The sequence below is a fragment of the Kuraishia capsulata genome, genomic scaffold, assembly GCF_000576695.1.
Source record: "Kuraishia capsulata CBS 1993 genomic scaffold, Kuraishia_capsulata_scaffold_3, whole genome shotgun sequence".
NCBI classification, from domain to species: Eukaryota; Fungi; Ascomycota; class Pichiomycetes; order Pichiales; family Pichiaceae; genus Kuraishia; species Kuraishia capsulata.
Window position 1 is genome coordinate 233,487 of NW_019172952.1, and position 17,277 is coordinate 250,763.

The 17,277-nt window shown below is 45.2% G+C and overlaps 9 protein-coding genes across 9 annotated transcripts, besides 1 other annotated feature; 5 read left to right on the forward strand and 4 right to left on the reverse strand.

Annotated features, from left to right (window-relative positions):
- Window positions 1-59: 59 nt before the first annotated feature.
- On the forward strand, window positions 60-890 carry KUCA_T00002371001 (uncharacterized protein; the record flags this gene model as incomplete). Its single annotated transcript, XM_022602618.1, has 2 exons — window positions 60-119; window positions 195-890. The coding sequence occupies 2 exons, from the start codon at window positions 60-62 to the stop codon at window positions 888-890; spliced, it is 756 nt and encodes a 251-aa protein (XP_022458405.1).
- Window positions 891-1,102: 212 nt separating this feature from the next.
- Window positions 1,103-2,034, forward strand: KUCA_T00002372001 (uncharacterized protein; the record flags this gene model as incomplete). Its single annotated transcript, XM_022602620.1, has 2 exons — window positions 1,103-1,133; window positions 1,220-2,034. The coding sequence occupies 2 exons, from the start codon at window positions 1,103-1,105 to the stop codon at window positions 2,032-2,034; spliced, it is 846 nt and encodes a 281-aa protein (XP_022458406.1).
- A 1,073-nt stretch (window positions 2,035-3,107) lies between these two features.
- Window positions 3,108-3,620, reverse strand: KUCA_T00002373001 (uncharacterized protein; the record flags this gene model as incomplete). The annotated part of the gene is made up of 1 exon (XM_022602621.1): window positions 3,108-3,620. The coding sequence occupies one exon, from the start codon at window positions 3,618-3,620 to the stop codon at window positions 3,108-3,110; it is 513 nt and encodes a 170-aa protein (XP_022458407.1).
- A 2,230-nt stretch (window positions 3,621-5,850) lies between these two features.
- Window positions 5,851-5,913: a sequence feature (Short protein (KUCA_T00002374001, CDK26402.1) was converted to a misc_feature.).
- Window positions 5,914-6,640: 727 nt separating this feature from the next.
- On the forward strand, window positions 6,641-8,383 carry KUCA_T00002375001 (uncharacterized protein; the record flags this gene model as incomplete). The annotated part of the gene is made up of 1 exon (XM_022602622.1): window positions 6,641-8,383. The coding sequence occupies one exon, from the start codon at window positions 6,641-6,643 to the stop codon at window positions 8,381-8,383; it is 1,743 nt and encodes a 580-aa protein (XP_022458408.1).
- Window positions 8,384-8,531: 148 nt separating this feature from the next.
- Window positions 8,532-9,749, reverse strand: KUCA_T00002376001 (uncharacterized protein; the record flags this gene model as incomplete). Its single annotated transcript, XM_022602623.1, has 1 exon — window positions 8,532-9,749. The coding sequence occupies one exon, from the start codon at window positions 9,747-9,749 to the stop codon at window positions 8,532-8,534; it is 1,218 nt and encodes a 405-aa protein (XP_022458409.1).
- Window positions 9,750-10,248: 499 nt separating this feature from the next.
- Window positions 10,249-11,982, forward strand: KUCA_T00002377001 (uncharacterized protein; the record flags this gene model as incomplete). Its single annotated transcript, XM_022602624.1, has 1 exon — window positions 10,249-11,982. One exon carries the CDS (start codon window positions 10,249-10,251, stop codon window positions 11,980-11,982), a length of 1,734 nt encoding a protein of 577 aa, XP_022458410.1.
- A 265-nt stretch (window positions 11,983-12,247) lies between these two features.
- On the reverse strand, window positions 12,248-13,462 carry KUCA_T00002378001 (uncharacterized protein; the record flags this gene model as incomplete). The annotated part of the gene is made up of 1 exon (XM_022602625.1): window positions 12,248-13,462. The coding sequence occupies one exon, from the start codon at window positions 13,460-13,462 to the stop codon at window positions 12,248-12,250; it is 1,215 nt and encodes a 404-aa protein (XP_022458411.1).
- An 834-nt stretch (window positions 13,463-14,296) lies between these two features.
- Window positions 14,297-15,673, forward strand: KUCA_T00002379001 (uncharacterized protein; the record flags this gene model as incomplete). The annotated part of the gene is made up of 1 exon (XM_022602626.1): window positions 14,297-15,673. The coding sequence occupies one exon, from the start codon at window positions 14,297-14,299 to the stop codon at window positions 15,671-15,673; it is 1,377 nt and encodes a 458-aa protein (XP_022458412.1).
- Window positions 15,674-15,957: 284 nt separating this feature from the next.
- KUCA_T00002380001 (uncharacterized protein) lies at window positions 15,958-16,818 on the reverse strand (the record flags this gene model as incomplete). The annotated part of the gene is made up of 1 exon (XM_022602627.1): window positions 15,958-16,818. The coding sequence occupies one exon, from the start codon at window positions 16,816-16,818 to the stop codon at window positions 15,958-15,960; it is 861 nt and encodes a 286-aa protein (XP_022458413.1).
- Between the last annotated feature and the right edge of the window lie 459 nt (window positions 16,819-17,277).

Consider the following 17,277-nt stretch of genomic DNA (forward strand, 5'->3'; position numbering starts at 1 on the left):
GCCTCCAAAGCCAACTCCTAATCCCAAAACCATATCCTTTCTACTATATCTCCCTAATCATGTCCAGAAGATACGATAGCAGGACCACAATCTTCTCGCCAGAAGGACGCCTGTATCAGGTAAGTTCGATTATTTTTGGAATTGCGCGCCGCCACCTGGTGGCGTTAGGCCCGTCCGTTGACTAACATCTCCAGGTTGAATATGCTCTGGAAGCCATCAGCCATGCAGGCACAGCCATTGGTGTTCTGGCCAAGGATGGTGTTGTTCTCGCTGCGGAAAAGAAAGTCACGAGTTTGTTGCTGGAGCAAGATACCTCTGCCGAAAAGATGTATGTTCTGAACGACAACATGCTGTGTGCAGTTGCTGGTATGAACGCTGATGCTCTGATCTTGATCAACCACTCACGTGTGATTGCGCAGCAGTATCTGAAAGAGTACAATGAAGAAATTCCGTGTGAAACTCTGGTACGCCGCCTCTGCGATGTCAAACAAGGCTACACGCAGCACGGAGGACTGAGGCCTTTTGGTGTCTCCTTCATCTTTGCCGGCTTTGACGACCGGTACGGATTTCAATTGTACTCCTCGAATCCATCGGGCAACTATTCCGGTTGGAAAGCCACTAGTGCGGGTGCCAACACCTCCAGTGCTCAGACTCTTTTGAAGCAAGATTACAAGGATGACATGACATTGGAGGAGGCCAAGGAATTGGCACTCAAGGTGCTGAGTAAGACCATGGACAGCACTTCATTAAGCAGCGAAAAGATCGAATTTGCCACGGTGAAGCTCAATTCGAAGGGCATAGTTGTTCACCGCATATGGAAACCTACAGAGATCGATCAGCTGCTGAAAAGCACGGGTGTTGTGGGCGATGACGACGATGAGTTTTCCTAGATTAAAATAAACGATTCAGAAGATCAGCCAGGAGTATTCTGCACCGTCAGTAGCCTCCTCTAAGCTGTAGTGTTAATTCATCTGTTAGGAGCTTGAGCATACTATGGTTGTGAGCACCGGACCCCTCTCTCTACCCGACGTCTTGCCACTAAGAAAGGCTTTGAGGTAGACTGCCACTTATTCTGTATTTTTTCTATCAACAACTCCTACAAATGTCAACTAGAATTCTCGACGTTGTTTCAAGTAAGTTGCTATTGGTGACGTTGATTTGAACATGATCTGGCTTTCTTTCTGGATCAGATTACGGTTTGACTAACCCCTTCTCTTAGAACTGGCAGTGCCAGCCACCTTGGCTGTGATGGCCGCACAATACTCGATGTACGATGTTAAAGGTGGTTCTAGGGCTGTTATCTTTGATCGTTTTGAAGGTGTGAAATCTGGTGTAATTGGTGAAGGTACCCACTTCTTGGTACCATGGCTCCAGAAGGCCATCGTTTTCGACGTCAGAACAAGACCAAGAAACATCTCTACCACCACCGGCTCCAAGGATCTTCAGATGGTGAGTTTGACCCTCAGAGTATTGCACAGACCTGATATTCAGAATCTTCCTACGATCTACCAATCCCTGGGTCTTGACTACGACGAAAGAGTGTTGCCCTCCATTGGAAATGAAGTCTTGAAGACGATTGTTGCGCAGTTCGACGCTTCTGAGCTCATTACGCAGAGAGACGTGGTATCCAATAAGATTCGCAAAGAGCTCGGGGAACGTGCCCAAGAGTTCAACATTCGCCTGGAGGACGTTTCGATCACGCACATGACGTTTGGACGTGAGTTCACCAAGGCCGTGGAGCAGAAGCAAATCGCCCAGCAGGACGCCGAAAGAGCCAAGTTTTTAGTGGAAAAGGCCGAGCAGGAGAGACAAGCCTCTGTCATCCGGGCTGAGGGTGAGGCTGAGGCTGCCGAGCACATTTCCAAGGCCTTGCAGAAGGCTGGAGACGGTTTGCTGCTGATCCGTAGACTGGAGGCTTCCAAGGAGATTGCTGAGACATTGGCTGCTTCACCTAATGTGTCGTATTTGCCTGGTGGTTCCAAATCTGCGAACAACTCTCCCAGCAGCTCGTTGTTACTGAATCTGGGACGTTAAGCTGAACTGAAAAGATCGCTGGGATTCCACTTTGGAATGGTGTCAAACAGCGTGGCCAGTCACATGTACATAGCATCTAGCTTAAAAACAGTTTTTCTCAATTTCAAAAACTTCATACTTCTACCTCTCAAAAGTTGACGTCAATAGGCACCCCGTGCTAAAGAAAGCTCCAGGAGTAATTAGTGCGCCGATGTGGCCAGGACCAACGTCATTCAAGTGACAGTCTGGAGTTATAAAGATATAGAATATTCTATTCACTAGGTGTCTACCATAAACTTGGAAAGCAGGTTGACAATTGGTGTTATAGGCGAGCGATTTAATTGTGGCTAATGTAGTTATGCATTGCTCTTCATCCCCGCATGATAATACTATGCATCCATTTAGCAAGGATTAGTACCACCGAGATTGAAGCATGGTAGAGAGCATTTCGTAGCAAAAATTTACTTGGAATAGGCAATTATTATTAAAAAATTTCTAGCTGGCTGGTCAATTGGTGGTGTATTCTTATTTGGCAATTGGTGTAATACTATTCTGCAGTTGGTAGCCATACTTTGCTGAAGATGCAATTACAGTCTCAGCTAACGAGAAATTGCAGAACTCAATTGCATTTTGCCGAGTCGGCAAAGTGACCAATTTAATTACTTTAATTTGAGTCAATTGGTACAGAAAAATAGCCCTGGACACTCTTAGCTCACAACCAGGCCCCAGGATCAAGCCTCCAGACATGTCCTGCATTCCCACCTGAAAAATTACAATGCTACAATTTTTGCCTCATTTTCAGTACAATCTCATTAGGGTTAAATTGTAGAATACATTATGCACAAACACAAACAATTCCAAATCTCATTTTAGAGCCGGAGAGGAATCAAGAATAAAACGGGTTCAAGAAGGCAAAAGGAGAGTTCAAAATCCCGTAAAAGGTATAGTTCTTCTTGCGAAGATTAAAAAAAAGCTCGGATGCGAGCAAACCCGGGTAAAATGAATTTGTGATGTTAATGTCAGGACTCCCTCAGAACTCTCTCGAGCTCTTCAGATCTCGTGGCTATTTTTGGTGGTTGTACAAGTCCTGGACCTTAGACCTGGGAGACAGTTGGCACACCGGTTCTTGGGGCAGAAGAAGTGGCTCTAGTTCCAAGGAAACCGTTCTTCAAGATGGAGAGACCGGAGAAAACCAGCGACACCAAGAAGATGAAGAAAGAGAAGTACAAGAAGGCGACAGAGGCCTGGGCCTTGCGACATCTGTCAGTGGATCCCTGAGTAACCTTGTTGCCGTCCAAGTAGCTCTGGTTGTGGCAGGAGTGGCTTCTGATGGCAACGGCCAAGGCAGTGGCACCCGAGAAGGTGAACACAAAGTTCAAGAAGTCAAACAGAGCCAAAAGAATTGGCCAGGCGAAGACCGAGATAAAATTGGCGAGAATACCGTAGAACGAGGAAAACAGTAAACCAAAGGCAGCGGCAAAAACAGCGAAGTTGACCTGGGGGTTGCTATTGTCGGCAGTTGCGGCCAAAGAACCGGTCAAACCGAGGATGATAACCAAGAAGGCAAAGTTCACGACTCTGAGGGAAAGATCACCAATTGACAACATTATAAGCGGATGATTCAGATGTTCGAAGGTTTGGTTGAATTGATGGAAGAAAGAGGAAAAAAGGGGATGAAGTGTATTAGAAATGCAAAGTCAAGGGGGTATTGGAATTTATAAAGCTAGTTCTCCCTAGAATTGCTGTCACTGTGCTATCCGGATAGGTTAATTCTCTTCGGGCGGCTCTTTTCTGTCGGTCAACCCGTCCTATGCGGTGTTTACATTTTTCCCCATTGGCATAAGCGAGGTGAAGACAGTTTCATCGAAGTTGGTTACAAACGCTGAAAATTGGTGTTAGCTTGCTCAGTAACTAGTTAAGAAAATGGTGCTTCAACGTTCATCTTGTGGTCTCTACTTGTGTCTTGTTAATGGGTGAATTATCAGGCCAGCCCCATAAACGAAACAGCTGGAACCATCAGCGCACCGCCACAGAACAAAAGTCGTGCTTATGTAAAAGTCTTGAGTTCCCAATCGGGAAGACTGTTGTTTCCCAATTCGGCGATATCTTTGAAGATCCTGCCTAATTAGGTCAGATTGTTTACGCAGGCTGAAATTTTACCCCTTGTACCCGGACCAGGTGTGGCCTCCGAGAGACCCTAAAGGAACGTACGGACCTGTGTTTTTTGCCGACTCGCTCGAAACAATTGCAAATGTAAACACACCTCATCTAATCGTACATGCCGATAACCGACAAATGGGGACAATTGATGCATTCCACCATGTTTGGCGATAATCAACCCTGTGATAGAATAGCTAAAACTGACTTGAGAAAGCTTCTATAAGTAAGAACCCCCTAACTACGGCTAGGCACTACTTTCTATGTCTCCATATCAGGTTGCTTTCGGGGACTTTAAACCGATGTTTGGTTTCTCCACACCGGAACCATCTCCTCATTAGTTCTTAGCTTTACGTGCTTTTCCGTAAAACATGAGAATTTCAAATAAAGAAGTTTAGACTCAAGTCAAAAATCTAATCAATCTTGATCGGGTCAAGAATAAATATTGAATATAAACAAATCCGAAGCCACATGGAAGTTCTAACTGAATTATGCAAACAGACAATCTTCTTCAGGCGTTCTCCTGCAGATGCAGCTATTTCGGCCAAGCCGTTATCGCTAACTACAATAGCGCCCGAAAGAGTAGAGAGTTTTGATTAGTGTATGTGTTAAAGAGTTTCCCCTGGCAGAAATATGTTTACTATTTGTCTTCAACTTGAAGCTGTTTTGACTGCATTTGAATTGTGAAGCTGTTTTTGCCTGGTTCGCCATATTAACGCTAAAGCAGGAAGCCGCATGGCGGGGGTAGTCGATTGTAGCTCCGTTGAATGGGATGTCTGAAAAACGGGTACGAAATGGCAATTGAGTCATGATGAAAGGGATTTCAATTTCTTAAAGTTTCATTATGGCGATAGTTGACGTTTCCAATTCTACCAAAGCTAGTGGTTGAATAATATGTCTGGTTTACCGTTTACGGTTTGTTCCGCTGCAGGTGGTAAGCTTACATTTTGACACGACTAATACACTAGCCTGAAGCGCTTGAAGAAATATGCTTGAAGAAATCTGCCTGGGACTCCTGCGAAAACCCATACATGTGGGTTTATTTCGGAAGAGAAAGAGACGCCTAAGCAGAAAAATAAATTGTGTATGTCCTGTATAGCTTTAACTCTTGGCTGTTCATGCTGGCAGAAAGTGGGAAGTCGCCAACAACAGCGTGCAAAGAATATCTGGTTCATACGAAACCCATCATGTGACTTCTTGCATATTATATTCTCAATTATTAGATAGTTTGCAGAGTCATATTGCGTGCTTCAACATTCTCATCAAGAGCTTTGCTCTGTGAAAAGTGGCTCCACTTCTGATTGCCATAAGAGTATCAGTAAGAGATCGAAGGCACACCCGGGACAGGCAATCCTTTAACCAAAGCAGTCTGCCATATCGAGCAAAACTCAATTGGCCAATAATATTATATCATCACAAGCATAAGCCTGTATTCTCACTGATGTAGGTACATGAAGATTGAAGATATACAACGCATACCTGCAGCAACACTCAAGCTTCTAGAGAAGAATTGAGCAGTCCCGAATGAGCATATATACTGCCAGTACCAATGCTACTTTACCCCAAACCAACGGTACAGGAGGCAATTAATTCCTCAGCTAAAGCTGCAAAGTGATAGTCTACCATCAAAAAGCACGTTTGATTGTCGCGTAACAACCAGAATGACACTGTATGGGTGTCTCAAATATTATCGACATCATCGGAAAGCGCGAGTGGTTTAGTGGTAAAATGGATCGTTGCCATCGATCCGCCCCGGGTTCGATTCCCGGCTTGCGCAGACCTTTATTTTTTTGCATATATTATTGAGGTTCGCAGCTGTATTACGCGCAATCCCAAAATTGTTTTTTCTTTCTGTTTTCTATTTCCTTTACTTTTTCAAACTCATCAAGTAGTTCATAATCATAGCTATGTTCTTTTGATTTTTCATTGACGAGTCTGGAATTCTGGTGCTAAAAGTGTGGCTAGAGTGCTAACGGCCAAATCGGGGTGAGTTTCCAGATGCGTTGACTATCTGAGGCAGAAAAAATTTCGCACAATAGAAGACCCACTATTCTGGGGAATGCATTTTTCACCCGTCAAGGATCCTATCACTAGCGGGCGGACTACCGGGCTGCCGAGCAGATATGCAGAAACTGTGGTCTCTCTTATTCATGCAAACTTTTAGTACTATTATTCATCTCTTTGAGTGGGGTGCGAAGTGTAAGCCGGTGAAGCTCCCGGGCAGATGCCCTTCCCAAAGGGGGAATCCAGCGATGAGCTAAAAGGCGTAAGTGGAATACTCCATGGTATCAATTCACGTGACAGCCATAGTTAAGACTGAAAAATTCAGCATATGCATGCCGCTAAGCATGCCACTATCAAATGCATTTTTTTTCTAGGCACACCGCCTGGGACCATTCGGATATTGTCTTTTTTCCTTCCTTTTATTCTTTATTTTTCTGTTCCAAAACTAACAAACGTCCCAGGAATAATGGTCAAACTTCGTCTACCAAAGTTCCCGCAAAAGCTCCTGTCGGCAGTTGCTCTGCCAAAGTTCATGCCCCACTATAGGGAAGTTGATGACGATCTTATTGAAGACGAGGTAACCGGTGAGGCCGAGAAGACTGAGAAGGCTGATGAGCCCGTGGTTGTTCGTGAATTCAGAGACGAGGCCAACAAGTCGTGGTGGGCATACTTTGACGAGTATGAGTACAGAGAAACCAAGGAAGAGTCCAAGAACCACAAGTGGTGGTATTGGTTCGAACCAGGTACTTCCGCAGCAGAGAAAAAGTTGATTTGCAAGCTGGACGTTTTCATCGCGTTCTACGCGTTCTTGGGCTATTGGATCAAGTACATTGATACCGCTAACCTCAACAACGCATATGTTTCTGGAATGAAGGAAGATCTTGGTATGAAGGGTAACGATTTGATCAACACCCAGGTGTTGTTCACCGTTGGTCAGATCATTTTTGAGCTGCCATGGGTTTACTTCCTTCCAAGAGTTTCTGTGACATATGCTGTCTTTTTCTGTGAGCTTGTGTGGGCCACTTTCACCCTCGTCATTTATCGTGCCGAAGGTCCTGCAGCTTTGAAGGGATTCAGATTTGTCGTCGGTGCTGCCGAGGCCATCTTCTTCCCAGCTGTCCATTACATGCTTTCTTGTTGGTACAAACCCACCGAGGTCAGCAGAAGAGGAGGCTTCTTCTATATGGGTCAATTTCTCGGAGTGTTGACTTCTGGTTTGCTCCAATCTGCTGCCTTCAGGGACTTGAACGGAGTTCATGGACTGGCCGGCTGGAAGTGGATGTTCATCATCGACGGATGTATTTCCTTTGGTGTTGCCTTTATTGGTCTTGCACTCATTCCTGGTACTCCAACCAACTGCTACTCTCTGTGGTTGACAGACGATGAAATCAGACTGGCCAGAGAGAGAATGGCTAGCAATCACTCTAATTTGGCCAAGCCAACCGTCAAGTCGTTTTTCAACCTCAAGACCTGGACCAACGTCCTCACTTCGTGGCACGTTTATGTGTTGTCGATTGCTAACATTTTCTTCTTCAACGTCAACAACACCTCTTCCGGTTCGTTTACTTTGTGGCTGAAGTCTCTTCAGAGATACTCCACCGGAAAGCTGAACAACCTCAGTACCCTCCCACCAGCGCTTGGAATCGTGTGGGTTTTCATTTCGTGTTTCGGAGCCGACTTCACTAGAAAACGGTTCTTCATGATGGTGTTTGCCATTATCCTGAATTTCATTGCCAACGTGGTTCTTGCCGTTTGGGACGTTGCCGAGTCTGCCAAGTGGTTTGGCTTCTGCATGTCATACTGGTCGTGGGCTCCATCCTCAATTCTGTATCCTCTCATTCACGACATGATGAGACACGAGGTCAACCAGAGAAACATCGAATGGATGATCACCTATATCATGGGTCTCCAATCGTCAGCCTGGGTATCCAGACTTATCTTCCCAACCGTGGACTCTCCTTCTTTCCCCAAGGGTTTCTCCTCCTGTGCGGCCTTCTCCGGTGCTTTCATTGTGACCATGGCCGTGGCATATGTTCTGTACAAGCGTGACGAAAAGAAGAGGGCTATGGAGTACGGTATCTTTGTGTTCAACTCGGCCAAGGGAGAAACCATCCCAGCAGAATACCAGCTGACGTCCGAGAAGGTCAAGAACAGTGACCCAAGCGACGAACCAAGCGACGAACCAAGCGACTCCAGCTCGAAGGAATAGATCTTTAGACGACAGAGGCCAGACATTTTTAGACACCCTCCTGTCCTTCCCACTAATTTTTTTTATTATTTTGAATAGCGTGTAAAAATAGCCATTTCTAAAACAAAAAATAACAAAAAAAACAGTAGGCATTTCTCGTTGATTTTTTTCAATTAACAGCAGCTGCCTCGAAATGGTGCCATCTTTCAAGATTACGACCATAGACAATAATCTGGTTCCGTTCTCCGACATTCTTTCTTCCAAGTGTCTGGCCCTTAGCTGTGTTCCAGTCTGCAAAAGTAATATCCTCCCAGTTCTTTAGCTTGTCAGCTTTGGAGTAGCCCAGACTCTTGAGCTTACTGGACTCATAGAAATCTGGGTTGAGGGGAGTGCCGTCCTTAGGATTGCAGAAGTAGATCAATACTATACGATCGTGCCTCTTTTGATCCTGAGGGGGCTCCACAACACGATGCAAACAAGCTTTGAAGTAGCCGCCCGAAATAAACTCCATGGCGTCACCGATATTCACAATCAATGAACCAGGTCTGTGGTCAACGTACTTCCACTCTCCATCAAAATAGTCTTTGATCTGCAGGGTGAGCATTGGTTGCGAAGTGATGAAACTGAAGCCACTGATGTCTGAATGACCTCTCAGCCAGGTCTGGTTGGACTTCAAAGAGTTTTCGTCATCATACGGCTCATAAAGCATGAACCTAGCATGCCCACCGGCAGACTTCTTTTCGTCCTGCGAATCAGACTTAAAGACGCGCTCCCAGATAGTTCCCTCTTGGAGACCGAGAATTATGTCGCACAGATTGCTGATTTTGAGAAGAATATCGTTGTGAATGAACTGGTACCAAGCTAGGATCTCATGGGCATGAGCTCTCACTAACTCCGGGTGCTGGTCCAAATGGGAAAGGAAGTAATCTTCCTGTAGTAGATGCTTAAAGTTGTAGTGAGTGATGGAATCCCTGACACCTTCACTTATCGGCCAATAGCCTTTAGGCTTGAATCCCTGACCTCTTTCACCCCCAAGGAAATTTTCGTCTATTGGCGGCTCATCCTCTTTTCTCCAGGTTGAAGCTAGGTACTTGCCTTTCTCTTCAGAAGGCAATTGGAGGAGACTCTGTGCAACCGCCCTGAGATGCTCGATCTTTTCGAGATCGTACCCAAAATTCACCAAATTAAAGAACCCATATGTAGTGATTGAAGCTTCCAGTACTTTGGCCAATTCAACCCTTGAAGCGTAGCCTTCTGGGCCACTAACATATTGGCTCAGATCAACAGCATCCAGCCTAACAATTGGAATTTCGTTCTTGAGCTTTGTTTCATGGACATCCACGAAAGGACGAACGTTATATTTTTGGTCAATTTCGAGCGTACTCATTTTGATGATAAGGCCAAAAAATTGGAGGGATAAAGATCATGTAGGCTCTTCTTCCGCTTTTTTGATTTTCGGGGGCCGCTATCGCATTTATAAAGACCGGGACTCAACCCCGGCATTCTCCACACTAAATTCCGCGCTTTGGCTATTTGATAATCTTGGAAAATTTGCCGCCACAGCCTTTTTGCGCTTTATTCCCACGTCAAAGTCATGAGGTTGCCCAATTTCATTGCGGCAGTTGAGCCGCACATTACTGCAGAAGCCACAGTGTTTATGCAATCGAGGACGTGCATACGGCGGCAGTAGCCCTCAGAGGTTGTCACTTATTGGTCCGAATCGGGGTAAATCTGAAGAAGTCTTGGCTAGATACCGCGAGGACAATGTGCATTGAAATATTTTTTGTCAGGAGCGGAGGGGTATATATTGGAAGAGTTTTTCACTTTTTCAGACCTTGAGGTAACGGCAGCTAAGGCGACAACGTGTACGAGTTCGAAAGCCAGTAATGCCACTTCCGACTTTCAGATTCCCCAGACGCTCAAAATCTGTCTCAGCACCAATCAAATGGATACCTCACTACAGGTCTGTTGATGAAGAAGAAATTAAAGAGGAAGTGCTGAGTACCTCGGGCCTCGAGACAAAAGAAGAGCCCGTGGTTGTTCGCGAATTTAGAGACGAGGCCAACAAGTCGTGGTGGGCATACTTTGACGAGTATGAGTACAGAGAAACCAAGGAAGAGGCCAAGAGCCATCGGTTCTGGTATTGGTTCGAACCAGGTACTTCCGCAGCAGAGAAAAAGTTGATTTGCAAGCTGGATTTTATTTTGGCGTTTTATGCCTTCATGGGATACTGGATCAAGTTCATTGATACCGCCAATTTGAACAACGCATATGTCTCTGGAATGAAGGAAGATCTTGGTATGAAGGGTAACGATTTGATCAACACCCAAGTCTTATTCACGGTGGGTCAGATCATCTTTGAGTTGCCTTGGATTTATTTAATGCCTCGTGTTTCTGTCACTTATGCCGTCTTTGGGTGTGAGATGATTTGGTCTCTTTTCACCCTGGTGATATACAGAGCTGAGAGTCCAGCAGCCCTGAAAGGTTTCAGATTCGTGGTTGGTTCAGCTGAGGCGATTTTCTTTCCAGCCGTTCATTATATGTTAAGTTCATGGTACAAACCTACTGAGATCAGTAGAAGAGGAGGTTTCTTTTACATGGGTCAGTTTTTGGGTGTTCTTACCTCGGGTCTCCTTCAGTCTGCTGCCTTCAGAAATTTGAACGGAGTCAACGGGCTTCCTGGCTGGAAGTGGATGTTCATTATTGACGGGTGTATCTCGTTTGGAGTTGCTCTTCTTGGATTGGTTCTTATTCCTGGTACTCCCACCAAATGCTACTCGCTTTGGTTGACTGATGATGAGATCAGATTGGCCAGGAAGAGAATGGAGGAAAACCACTCTAACTTGTCCAAGGTCACAAACAAAAGTTTCTTGGATCTCAAGACCTGGAAGAGAATCCTCACCTCATGGCACGTATATCTCTTTTCGGTTGCCAACATCTTTTTCTTCAACGTCAACAACACCTCGTCAGGTTCGTTTTCACTTTGGCTGAAATCTCTAGACAGATACTCCACTGGAAAGTTAAACAACCTGAGTACCCTCCCACCAGCCCTGGGAATAATCTGGATTTTTATTTCGTGTTGGGGAGCTGATTTCACTAGAAAACGGTTCTTCATGATGGTGTTTGCCAACACTCTCAACTTCATTGCCAACGTGGTTCTGGCAGTGTGGGATGTGAGCGAGAAAGCAAAATGGTTTGGATTCTGTATGTCGTACTGGTCGTGGGCTCCGTCTTCTATTCTCTATCCTCTCATTCACGATATGCTGAGACACGAGGTCAACCAGCGGAACATTGAATGGATGATAATTTACGTCATGGGGCTTCAATCGTCAGCTTGGATTTCCAGACTTATCTTCCCAACTGTGGACTCTCCTTCTTTCCCCAAGGGTTTCTCCACCTGTGCTGCCTTTTCTATGGCTTTCTCGTTCACTCTGGCTCTAGCCTATGTTTTATACAAACGTGACGAGAAAAAGAGAGCTATGGAATACGGTATCTATGTCTATAACTCTGCCAAGGGAGAAACCATTCCACCTGAGCTTGAAAAGAGTCACCGTGAGTCCATTGAATCCACCCAGATTGCTGGTTTGGATAGCTCGAAGGAGGCGAGTTTGAAAGAATGAAGTAGAATTGAACTATCAGCTGTTTTTTCTTGCGAGTGTCGCAATACTTTTTTCATACATAGTGATATACCGTACTGACAATAAATATGATAAAATATCTTTTCTTATCAAGATGTGCAAAATAGTTCAGAACAGCGCCCTTAGCGTACAATAATCAAGATTGTCATCAAATGTGTCAAGATTTTTGTAAAGTTTAACTATATAGTCAATATTTCGAAAGATATTTGTTTTTCGCCCATAACCCACACCTTCAACCATTCATTCTTCATGCCACAGCAGTCTTGAAATGGTGCCATCTCTCGATATTTCTTCCATAAACAATAATTTCGTCCTCTTCCTCGGCATTTTTCTTTCCCAGAGTCGCTCCTTTCGCAAAGTTCCATTGCTGGAAAGTGATATCATCCCAGTCCTTGAGCTTTTCGGATTTGGACAATCCCAGCTGCTTAAGTTTGGACGAACGGTACTCGTCTGGATTCAAAGGAGTATCCTCTTTGGGGTTGCAAAAATAAATCAGAATCAACCGATTATGATCTTTTTGATCTTGAGGAGGCTCAACAACCCGATGCATGCAAGCCTTGAAGTAACCACCGGAAATGAACTCCATGGAATCACCAATGTTCACCACTAGAGAGCCAGGTCTGTGGTCTACATACTTCCATTCTCCGTCGTAGTAATCTCTTATTTGAAGTGCCAGCATTGGTTGTGAAGTGATGAAAGTAAACCCACTTATATCAGAATGGCCCCTCAACCATGATTTTCCAGCTTTGGCTGACTCCTCAGCGGTGTATGGTTCATACATCATGAACCTGGCATATGCACCAGCCGATTTGCCTGGATTCTCTGGTTCGACTTCAAAAGCACGTTTCCAAATGGTGTTTTCTTCCAACCCCAGAATGATGTCACACAAATTACTGATTTTGTGGAGAATGTCATTATGGATATGGTGGTACCACTCTATGATCTCCTGGGCATGAACTTTCACTAGATCGGGATGCTGTTCGATGTCCCTCAGAAAAACATCTGGTTCAAGCAAATGCCTGAAGTTGTAATGAGTGATCGAATCCCTCACACCGTCTTTGATTGGCCAGTATCCTTTGGGCTTGAATCCATGTCCTCTTTCACCACCAAGATACTCTTTTGTCACTGGAGGCTCGTCTTCCTTCCTCCAAACAGAAGCCAGGTATTTTCCTTTCTCCTCCAATGGAAGCTCCAAAATTCCCTGCGCAATTCCTCTTAATCTCTCGAGCTTTTCGGGATCATAGCCAAAATTCACGACGTTAAAGAAACCATACGAAGTCACTGACTTCTCCAGAATCTTGGCCAATTCGACCCGCGATTGATACCCCTCTGGTCCCTCTATGTATTTTGAAAGATCAATAGCATCTAATTTGACGATTGGAAGCGAATCCTTAAATTTAGATTCGTGAACATCCTCAAATGGACGGACGTTGTATTTGCGATCAACTTCCTCGGCAGACATCTGCGTGAATTTTTACTTAGGATGTCAAATCACCAGAATCACCACAATGCCACATCCACTGCTTAAATGAATTGGGCTTTTAAGCTAAAAAAAAAAAAACGAAACCCGAACGGTCATCTTATGCTATTCTCCACACCTGAGTCCACAGCCACACTCACCCCAAGTGCCCACCCTCTGAGCCGCACGATGCCACAGGTTATGCAATATGCCCCGCGATGTGCCAATTCTGCAACTGCAGACAGAAAAGCACCCCCTGCTGCAGCTGATTGTGGTTACCGATTGCGCCGTTTGAGCATTGTAGACGAACTATTGTGGATACCGGGAATTTTCAATAGAAAATCTTGAGATTTGGACCCTTATGTAAAGGCCGCGCCCAGCCCTAGAGACGACCTTTCTTGTTACAGACAGGCTAAAGCTTTATCGATGACTATCCCCCGCTTTCGTTTGCCGAAGATTCCCCTTCCAAAGGGTAGCTTCCCCAAATGGCTGCCCCATTACAGAGCAGTAGATGATGATTTGTTGGCCACGAAGGTAATCACAGAAAATGGCACTGAGGACGAAAGCCTGGTCGAGGCCTTGGAACATCCTCCGATTCGCGAGTTCAGGGACGAGGCTAACAAGCCGTGGTACAAGTATTTCGACGAGTTCGAATACAGAGAAACCGAAGAAGAGTCCAAGAACCACAAATGGTGGTATTGGTTCGAACCTGGCACTTCTGCTGAAGAGAAGAGACTGCTTTGGAAAATTGATTTCCTGGTGGCTTTCTACTCGTTTGTGGGCTACTGGGTCAAATACCTGGACTCGAGTAATTTGAACAATGCTTATGTCTCGGGAATGAAGGAAGCCATTGGAATGAAGGGTAATGACCTGATTAACACTCAGACCATTTTCCTTGTTGGAAACGTTGTTTTTGAGCTACCATGGTTGTTTCTAATGCCTCGTATGAACATCACCTATGTGGTGTTTGTGTGTGAACTGGGTTGGGCTCTTTTCACGTTTGTGCTCTATCGAATCGAGAATGTTGCGGCTTTACAGGCCTTGAGATTTTTTGTTGGTTCTTTCGAGGCTGTTTTCTTTCCATCAGTTCACTTCCTGCTGGCTTCTTGGTACAAACCATCTGAGATCGGTAGAAGAGGTGGACTTTTCTATATGGGTCAATTTCTTGGAGTTTTGACCTCTGGTCTTTTGCAATCTGCCGCCTATACGAACCTCAACGGTACCAACGGGCTTGAAGGCTGGAGATGGATGTTCATCATTGACGGTTGTACTTCGTTTGGAGTTGCTTTCCTGGGACTTTTCTGCATTCCTGGTACCCCCAGTAAATGTTACTCTCTTTGGTTGACTGACGATGAAATCAGACTGGCCAGAAAGAGAATGGCTGAAAACCACACGGATGTATCTCCAAACGTAAAGAGCTTTTTCAACAAGAAGACCTGGAAGAGAGCGTTCACCTCTTGGCACTTCTGGGTACTTGGGTTTGCTCAATTCTGTGGCTTCAACACCAATAATACCTCTTCCGGTTCGTTTTCTCTGTGGTTGAAATCTCTCAAAAGATACGATACCGGAAAGCTGAACAATCTGACTACAATCCCTCCTGCTCTTGGGCTTATCTGGATTGTCATTGTATGCGGTGGTGCTGATATCACGCGGAAGAGATTCGGAATGATCTTTTTCTCTTATATCATCAATTTCATTGCAAACGTGATTCTGGCAAAATGGTATGTTCCTGAACCGGCCAAATGGGCTGCTTTCTATCTCAGTTATTGGTCTTGGTCTCAGAGTTCGGTTTTCAATCCTTTGATCAGCGATATGTTGAGAGAAGACAGTAATTACAGAAGTATCCTGTGGATGATTATTTATCTCGTTGGTCTCCAGGCCCAGGCTTGGGTTTCCCGGATAATCTGGCCAACTGTGGATTCTCCTCGTTACCTCACTGGTTTCACTGCTTCTGCAGTTTTCAGTATGGCCTTCAACTTTGCTTTGATTGTGGCATACGTCTTCTACAAGAGAGATGAAAAGAGAGGTGCTAGATCATACGGTATCCTGGTCTACAACTCCAACAAGAGCATCCCACCAGAAGCACTTGAGCACCATGGTGTGACCTCTGAGAAGGCAGATTCTGAAGTCAACAGTGAGACCGAATTGATTAAGGCTACCAGTGCTCAAAAGGACGGTTTTATCGTTGAAGATAAAGCCGTTCATGAGAACTGATGCTTTGAATATGTTTTTTTTTAGTGACAGCTGATTTCCAAACGTGCTTAAAACGTGACTCTATAGTGACAACTAATATTCAAAAAAACGCGCAACAACAACAAAAAAAACACACGCTTCCTTAGCGATGGTTACCTGCACGCTATCTGGTGATATGTAACCATTGTTCTAAGTCTAGCCCAAGCTAAACGTGCCACAACTGTTCAGTGAAAAACCCCAATCCAAAACCCAAAAATGTAACAAAAATTCAGTTTCTTTCTTCTCCTCCTCTTTCATCCTAATCCCTAATAATCTGAAGATCCAGAAGATGCAATCCTCCAATGCTGAGACCTGAGGGGTACCGAATGCACGTCGTCGTCGCTCATCAAAACTGAGTCGTCAGAGCTGTTCTCATGAACGGAAGGCACCCGCGAAACATGACGTGGTCTTGCAGGTACAGTCGGCTCGTCTTCGGAATCATTGGCGACGTAACTTAAGCTCGTGTTGGAGAAGTTGCCCTGCCGGGGCATGTAGTGATCAGCTGCGTTTTCATTGATGTATATCTCGTCGTCGCTATCCGAAGGATTATAATCGAAGTCCTCCGCTCCATCAGAGACATCTTCACCGGCTAAAGCAGCAATTCCCCTTGCTCTTGCAATAATAATGTTGGCATCTCTCTGGAAGTCACTTGTGTTCCTGGCGTAAGCCAGTCTAGCCGCACCGAGAGCTCGCGCGCTTTCCTCGGGCGAAAGATGCGAGTGGGTATTAGCCGGCTGCTGCGGACGATCACTATCTGCATCACTATTATCACTGGGCGACTCGTAATCTTCCGAATCATCCTCACGAGGATTCAGGAACCTTGCATTGCAATATAAGCATCTACCGCCCCAGGCTTCCCACTGACATCTGGAACACCTCGGCACTCCATGATCAATGACAATCCGGGCATACTGGTTCGATTGGAAAACTCCCCCAAACAGCCTTTTTCCTTTTCCAACATCTCGCTGATATTCCTCCTCCTTTTCCGCCTTCAATTGGAGAAGCTTCTCTTTGGCAGCGCCGCCGGACTCAGGAACACTCTCTATCAAACTGCTCAAAATGTCTCGTAGAGCATGATTGATAATGGGTGCTTCCCTCACATTTGCACGGCAAACAGGGCACGTCATGCTTTTCTGGAACCACGCGTTCGAACACTAGGAAAGTTAGTGGGCGGCTTTTGAAACATGGCTGAGCCAGGCAGAACTTCACTTACAGTATAACAGAATGAATGGCCACAACTGTTCATAAATGGACAGAACATGAATTCGTTACAGATGGTACATGTCAAATGACCAAACGTGGATTTCAGCATGTCTTTGGAGATGTCGTTCTTGTTAAAAGATTAGTATGGGGCAAAGTCTTGGAAAACTTAAGAGGCGACTTACAGAGGTGTCGGAAACCTCATCAAGCCACATTTCATCTGTTGCCATGGCAGAAATGTGACAGGATTCCAGGCAGAACTGTGTAAAAAACAGTTTTGAATAAGAAAAGAATACAGGATCAGAGACGTGGTACCGATCTGTAAAGACGGAGGCTTTATGGGGCAGGTGGTTGTATGCCCGGGGAGAGTTGGCAGATGCACTTGG